This window comes from Harpia harpyja, unplaced genomic scaffold (genome assembly GCF_026419915.1).
Source record: "Harpia harpyja isolate bHarHar1 unplaced genomic scaffold, bHarHar1 primary haplotype scaffold_386, whole genome shotgun sequence".
Taxonomy (NCBI): domain Eukaryota; kingdom Metazoa; phylum Chordata; class Aves; order Accipitriformes; family Accipitridae; genus Harpia; species Harpia harpyja.
The window spans coordinates 44,414-51,614 of NW_026293316.1; the positions used below are offsets into that span (position 1 = coordinate 44,414).

At 60.5% G+C, this 7,201-nt stretch overlaps 1 protein-coding gene across 2 annotated transcripts; it reads left to right on the top strand.

Annotated features, from left to right (window-relative positions):
- Positions 1 to 233: 233 nt before the first annotated feature.
- Positions 234 to 7,171, top strand: LOC128138321 (non-receptor tyrosine-protein kinase TYK2-like). Of its 2 annotated transcripts, XR_008233989.1 has the most exons (5): positions 234 to 318; positions 2,359 to 2,436; positions 3,753 to 3,822; positions 3,942 to 4,154; positions 5,088 to 7,166. XR_008233989.1 is itself a non-coding variant. In XM_052779619.1 (4 exons), exons 3-4 carry the CDS (start codon positions 3,968 to 3,970, stop codon positions 5,213 to 5,215), a joined length of 315 nt encoding a protein of 104 aa, XP_052635579.1. In that variant the 5' UTR covers positions 234 to 318; positions 2,359 to 2,436; positions 3,942 to 3,967; the 3' UTR covers positions 5,216 to 7,171. The 2 variants fall into 2 exon arrangements, 1 of the variants encoding a protein (XP_052635579.1); XM_052779619.1 differs by lacking the exon at positions 3,753 to 3,822 and having other exon boundaries at positions 5,088 to 7,171.
- The last annotated feature ends 30 nt before the right edge of the window (positions 7,172 to 7,201 follow it).

Here is a 7,201-nt window from a genome sequence, read left to right on the forward strand (position 1 = left end):
TGCCCGGCCCCGCCCCCTGTTTTAATTCCAGCTGCGCCCGCCCCAGCCCCGCCCCCTCTGGTCTGCATCCAGCTGTGGCCCCTACCGCGCTCAGGCTCCGCCCTCTCCCCGCTCCTCAGCCAATAGCCGCTGCCGCCGAGCCGTCGCGGGGCGGGGCAGCGCTCGGCGCCCCGCCCATGGGTCGAAGGCGTGTGGGCGTGGCGGCGTGGCGGCGGAGGGCCAATGGCAGCGCGCGTCTCTCGGGCCCAATGGGAGGCGGCGGCTCTGCGGGGCGGAGGGAGCCGGAGCGGCGGCCGGGCCGGCGGGGAGCGGGGCCCGGTACGAGCCGGGGGGGGCCGGGGGGGGCCGGGCCGGTGTGTGCGGGGCTGGGGGGGCCGGGAGGGGCGAGGGGCAGGATCTGGGGTGTGTGGGGGGGTCGGGGGCCTGTGGGAGGTGTCCGGGCCTGTGGGGCCAGGGGGCTGTGGGGCGGGCTGGGGGGTGTCAGGCCTGTGGTGACAGGGGGCTGGGGGGAGTCCGGGGACTGGGGGGGGGTCCGGGCCTGTGGTGTCAGGGGACTGGGGGGGTCAGGATGTGGTGTTAGGGGGCTGGGGGGGTCAGGTTGTGGGGTTAGGGGGCTGGGGGGGTCCGGGGGCTGGGGGTAGGGGTCCGAGCCTGTGGTGTTAGGGGGCTGGGGGGGGTCTGGGGGAGGGGGGGGGGGGTCCAGGCCTGTGGTGTCAGGGGGCTGGGGGGGGTCAGGATGTGGTGTCAGGGGGCTGGGGGGGTCCAGGCCTGTGGTGTCAGGGGGCTGGGGGGGTCAGGTTGTGGTGTGAGGGGGCTGGGGGGGTCCGGGAGCTGGGGGTAGGGGTCCGAGCCTGTGGTGTTAGGGGGCTGGGGGGGGTCTGGGGGAGGGGGGGTCCAGGCCTGTGGTGTCAGGGGGCTGGGGGGGGTCAGGATGTGGTGTGAGGGGGCTGGGGGGGGGTCTGGGGGCTGGGGGGGTCCAGGCCTGTGGTGTTAGGGGGCTAGGGGGGGGTCAGGATGTGGTGTCAGGGGGCTGGGGGGGGGTCTGGGGGCTGGGGGGGTCCAGGCCTGTGGTGTTAGGGGGCTAGGGGGGGGTCAGGATGTGGTGTCAGTGGGCTGGGGGGGTCAGGATGTGCAGGGTTAAGAGGCTCTGGGGTGGGGGTGTCAGGATGTGTGGGGCTAGGAGGCTTAGGGATGGGGGTCAGGATGTGTGGGACTGGGGGGGGTCAAGATATGTGGGGCTAGAAGGTCAGGATATGTGGCACTAGGAGGCTCAGGGTTAGGGGTCAGGGTGTGTGGGGCTGGGGGGGGTCAGGGAGTGTGGGGTTAAGAGAGTCTGGGGTGGGGGTGTCAGGATACGTGGGGCTGAGGGTCTCGGGTTGTGTGGGGTAGGAGGGTTTAGGCTGAGGGTGTCAGGATATGGGGGGTGGGGGGTCGGAGTTTGTGAGCCTGGGGGGGATGTCAGGGGATGTGGGGTTGGGGGATATGGGGGCTCGGGGGATTTCGGGCTGGGGGCCCCGGCGGTATGGGGCACGTGGGTGTCAGGGCGTGCGTGGCTGTGAGATGTGGGGGGGCTCTGGATACGTGGGGCTTGGGGGCTTCGGGGTTGGGGGGGGCTGTGTCAGGATGTGTGGGGTGTAACGGGTCAGGATATGTGGGGCTGGGGGATGCAGAGGGTCAGGATGTGTGGGGCTGGGGGCTGTGAGGGTCTGGATATGGGGGGCTGAAGCGGGGGGACGGTCGCATGGCGTTAGGCCTCGGCCACCTGCGGGAAGCGGCACCGGCACCAACCGGCAGCTGCCCGCGTTCCCCCGTCCCGTGCCGCCGTGGGGCGGGTGGTCCCCACGGCCCCGGCGCTTCCGTCTTTCCCAGCCAGCGCTGGACTTTGCACCCCGTTTAGGCTGCCCCATGACCAAAGCCTGCCGCCGCTTTTAGCTCCTGGAGGGGGGAGCTCCCTGAGCCTCCCATGCCAGGCAATGCCGGTGGCCGGGCGGTTTTCTGTCCCGCCGCCCCAGGAACATGCAGAAAACGTGTGTACACCGCTCCCCGCTCAGAAACACAGGATCGGGGGGGGGAAACGGGGGCCAGCGGGCGCCATTAGCGGCACGGGGATGTGACCAGAGGCTCGAGGGGCTGCAGCTTGGCTGTGTGTGTGTGAGGGGGGAACCCCCCTCTGAGAGCCTGAAATGGGTCAAAATCCATCCCCGGTGGTGACCCGAGTCTTTGCCGTAGCCGAATGCATGTCGAATCTCGAGCAGAGAGTGGCAAAATCCTCACCGGCCGCGTCTTTTGGGAGTGCAGCCGCACCGAGGTTGCAAAACGTGGCTCATAACTCGCTTCCCTCTCCCCCCCCGTCCCCAGGCCTGTGCTTGGAGCCTGAGACGCCCAGGTGGAAGAAACCGTGACTGCGGAGGCCGAAATCGGGGTGAAATCGGGAAGGTTTGTGCCCTGCGTTGTCAGCATTTACCCCCATTATGGATAATAGCAAGGGGAAGGTTGGATCCTGCTGCGCGAGGAACCCTCGGACTTCTCCAAGCAGGAGGGGCCGGGGCGTTTATTTTGTTTGCCAACCTGTTGCTTGGGGAAATCCATATTGCTTTGGATCCCATTTTTCAATCCCAATCCCCATTTCAGCCCTCTCGCTGCGTCCACTGTCAGCAGCGAGGTCGGATGCCAAAAAAAAAAAAAAAAGGTGCCTTTTAAAGGTTATTTATTGTTTTTTTGGGGGTGCTGAGCTCCCGCTGACCCGCTTCAGGGTGCTGTGACCAGTTCCGCCAACTTTCCCTGGTTTTTAGAAATGAGGAAGCCAATGGAGCAGCCGCCTCTTTCGGATTCTGCTCTCCTCCCAAGGAGGGAATTGGGGGAAATCTGCCAAGGTTTGGCTTCGGGATCTTTCCGCGCCTGCGGGCGGAAGCTGAAGTAATGCCGTCACGTGCTTTGCCTTGAGAGGATCTGGAGAGGCGCTTTCCTGAAGGGGGAAGACCCCCACCCCGGCACACAATTCCTGGAAAAAGGGGTTTCTTTTGGTACCTCTCATTTTTTTGTAACCCAGGCAAACATCGCCCCACACCCAAAACAGCGGCTTTTTGGGGCGAGACCTGCTTGTTTCACCTCTCTGCTCGCTCCCCCTCTCTGCTCGCTCCCCGGGGTGTGGGATGGAGGGAACCCTCATGACGGGGACGTGGGGAGCAGAGCACGATGCTCGAAAAGGCTTTTGACCCACCCAAAGTGCCAGGGTTTGCTCTGCAGGTTGGTTTCCTTTGCCATATCACGGCATGGCGGCATGGGGCTGATCCTGTCCCTTAGCAGGAGATAAAATCGCCGGGTCCTTCTCTCCACGCCGTGTTCGGCATCGATATGGCACGGTGGAGCTGTTTGGACGGAGGGCGCAGCTTTGGCACGGCTCTCTTGCAGCCTTGGGTTCGTTTTAAAAGGCGAAAAGCCCCACTCGGCTGCGTGGCGAGCTTGCTGCGAGCTCGCTAAGCCGAGAGAGCGAAGGCACGTGAGAGTCCTGGCCCTGAGCGAGAGCTCCCTGCGGTGTTTATCGCCGTTGGAGGAAGTCGAGCTGCGGCAGTGAGATCTGCTTGGCCTTTGTCAGCAAAAAAGGAGCTGGGGAATCGGTGCCGGATTTTGCCGGGAGAGATTGGGGAGAAGAACTGGGAGGGTGGGAGTGATGCCAGCGCTGTGGGGTGGGGAGACCCGGAGGGATCCGGCTTTCCCGGTCTCACCAATGGATCGCTTCCCCGCCGTCCCAGGTGATAACAGCCACCCTTCCCGCACCGCCTTCGGAGCTCAGCACCGAGTTATGCTTCATCTGACGGTGAGGTGCGTAACCCCAGTGTCGGAGTGGAGGGCGCCCAGTTACCCAACTGGGAGAGACTGGTGATGGGGCGCTCTGCGCTTTGCTAACGCTTGTTTTTATTTATTTCTCTGTTTCTCTCCAGCTGGGGCGTGTTCGGAGGCTGTCGCCATGTCTCTGTGCCAATGCACGGTGAAGCACAGCGAGTCGGATGCCGAAGGCTGTTGCTTCTCGGCGAGCGGCGGCTTGAAGGTTTGCCTGCACTGGAGTGGCGAGGAGGAGCAGGAGCGGTGCCAGACCTACGCCCAGGGCACGCTCAGCGCCGAGGAGATCTGCATCGACCTCGCACGAAGGATCGGTGAGCGCTGGGGAACTCTGTCTCTCTTCTGAGACCGCAATACCCAACTGGCTTGTGTCCCGGGGCTGAGAAATTTCCAGTTTCCCAATCTCTGGGTCCATCTAAGCTGCTTTATCTGAGAAATCTGAGCTCTTGTGTTGTTTTTAAGCAGCAGCTTCCTGATAACTGGCTGTTAGCAAATCCTTCTGTCGTAATTTGGGCATCCTTGCTTGCTCCAGAGTTCCTGAGAAGCGGGGTGGCGTGGCAATACCCCAAGGCTCAGGCCAACGGGTCTGGGAGTTATTGGAGCGTGATGAGTTGAAGAGCAATTACTTCACCTCTGACTCATCAGCATCCCCGTTTAATGAGCACTCTGCCTCCCCTCGCCATGGATTTCTCCCGGCGGGCTGCAAAAATCGTGCCGGGCACCTGCGCTTGGGCTTTTCCTGGTCTGAGGGGCCATTTCACAGCTGTGTTGGTTTGAATTAAGGGTAGCTGGTGTCTCTTCTAACCTTTAGACAAAGGTTTTAGCTCTCACCTAAGGTTTGACTGGCAAATCACTCAGTTCACCTTTTCCATGGGTTTTATTAACTTCCCTTCCCCTTGCTGCAGTCTAAGCAGCTCTGCACGGCGGTTTCTTTGGAATAAAAGCTGCTGAGGCTCCCCTGGCCAGCTGGCTTTCCCCGAGTGCGCCAGAAGGACGGCAGACGCGCCGCTCTTTTTTAAATGGCGTTTTTAAAGACTATCCTGCCTCTGACATTTGCGAGCAGGGATGAGGAGGACGTCTCGGTCCCTGGAGGTGGGGTGTCAGTAGCGTGGATGGGTTTGTGCTGCCAGAAGAAGCGAGCGGTTGGGAAGAAAGGGGTGAAGAAAGGGTTGGGTTTTTTTTTTTCTATCGACTGTGAATTTTTGTGGGCTCGACAGCACCTCAGGGGAACTGTGTTTTCTTCGCAGGCATCACGCCGCTGTGCTACAGCCTCTTCGCCCTCTATGACACCCAGAGCCGAGTCTGGCTCCCGCCCAACCACCTCTTCAAAATCAGCAAAGACACCAACCTCAACCTGCTTTTCCGCATGAGGTGAGGACGGTTCCCTCCCCTCTGTCCCCTGCTGCCGTGTTTTTTGGAGCCCTGCGGAGCTGCCAACCTCCTCTTGCTTGCGGAGCAGAGACGTGCCAGGCTTTAATAGGGCTGCACTGGAAATAATGTCGCTTGCTTTTCTGCCCCCGGGTTACCTGTTTCCAGATTTGCCTGGAAAATGTTTGCGGAGGTTGGCATGGGGTTGGGGAACCGAGCAAACTCAGCAGGGCTGGTCTAAATCGGACTCGGAAGGATTAAATGAGGAACAGGACGTGTTTGGAGCCCCTGCCTCTCCTTCAGTGTAGAAAAATTCCTTTCCCAGTTCCTCATATTCCTCTGCCGTTCGCCCTCCGTCTCCCTGACTGGTTCAGCCTGTGCTTCCTCCTCTCAGTTCTGTCCCCGAGCGGGACAATGTCCCCTTTGAAGTGTTTTGAGACCAACAGCAAACACCCAAGGGCTCCTCGGAGCAAGCCCTGGGCTGTGGCATTGCCAGCTGGGTTCCCAGGAAGGCGAGAGCTGTTTTTTGTGGATGTCTTTGCGAGATACTCGGGTTCCCTGGAGATGACGGGGACGACGATCTTAGTGTTTCCTCCCAAAACATTGCCACTGGCGATTTTATTAGGAGAGCTTTTTCAGGCTGGTTTGGTTTTGGGGTTTTTGGGTTTGTTTTTTTTCATGGTGTCTGAGTCATAGCGAAGGTAAAAGCGAGGGAGAAACAGAAAACCCCGGCTTGGAGATTTATTAGCCTGTTTTATACGACTTGCAATACCTTCTTCTTCCTGGGGAACCGCGGCGTATCGGGCCGAGGCCTCTCTCCTCAGCCGGCCGTCGTGCCAAACACAACCCGTGCGGCAGAAAACGGTCTCCGAGGCACCGAGCCGGCTCCCGTGCCTGGCCGGGACATCGTTGCACACGTAGCTGTACCGTGTCGTCCAAGGAAGGTTGAAATGGGAGCCATGCTTCCCAGTGTGCAGGGAGGAAGGCTTTGAGTCCTCGTGGCCAGCACCTCTGCATCCCTCGGCCCTGCTGGAGGAGAGCGCCGTGATCCGTAGCTCTCTGACCGCGGATACATTGCAGAGCTCTGACTTTTTGGGCCAGAAAGTCCTTTTCCTTCAGCTCTGGTTTCGATGCCACTTGGCTGGCGCAGGCGCCTGCAGTGCGAGCGCTGAAATAACCCCGGCGTGTTAACCGCAGGCAGAGATGCGGCTTTGGGGGTTGAGCGGTGGGAACGGAAACTCACTCTGCCCGCAGAGCTCTCTTTGTGCTGATGTTTTTTTAGATGTGGCGTTTTGTGGGGGGGACGCTCCTCACCCCAGCTGCTCTCATTTTTTTGGGGCCCCTGGGCTGGCAGCACGAAAACTTGGCTGCGAAATGGCATTGTGGGGAGCACTGCTGCTAAAGAGGCGTTTGCGGGTTGGGGTTGGTTGCAGCCAGAGTTAATTAGGGTCCCTTTCATGAAGCTCTGCTGATGGGGTCGTATTCGTCGTGCTGTACGGCACAGCTGGTCATAAATGTAGAGGAAAAAGCTTAAAGGAACCCGTTTTGGTGGCAGGAAGAGGTTGCTTCCCTTTTGCCTCCTGGTGTCTGAATTGTTGCCTTGTGCTCAGATCACATTTTTTGAGGACGTGGCTGGTTCTCATGTTGGCAGTGGGATTTCAAGAAGTTTGGCTCTTAAAAAAAACCCAAACCTAAAACCCACCACTCTGAGCCCAGAGTGCGGCCCCCGGCTGCACTGGGGCAGGACAGAGCTCTCTGCTGCTGGTCTGCTGGTCCTTTCCCCTGTCCCCTTGAGACAGCCAGTAACAAAACCTCTGCAAAACCCTCTTTGGGACCTGGCTCCAGTCCCCCAGCAGCCTCTGGGGAAGGGGCAGGCAGCTGTGCTGGATGGAAGGAGCAGATTTATGGGTAAAATGAGCCTCGAGCAGGTCCAGGGCAGCCACTGGACCCGGGTTTGGCTTTAGAGGCAAAACCAGGGCACCTTTTTCGGCCG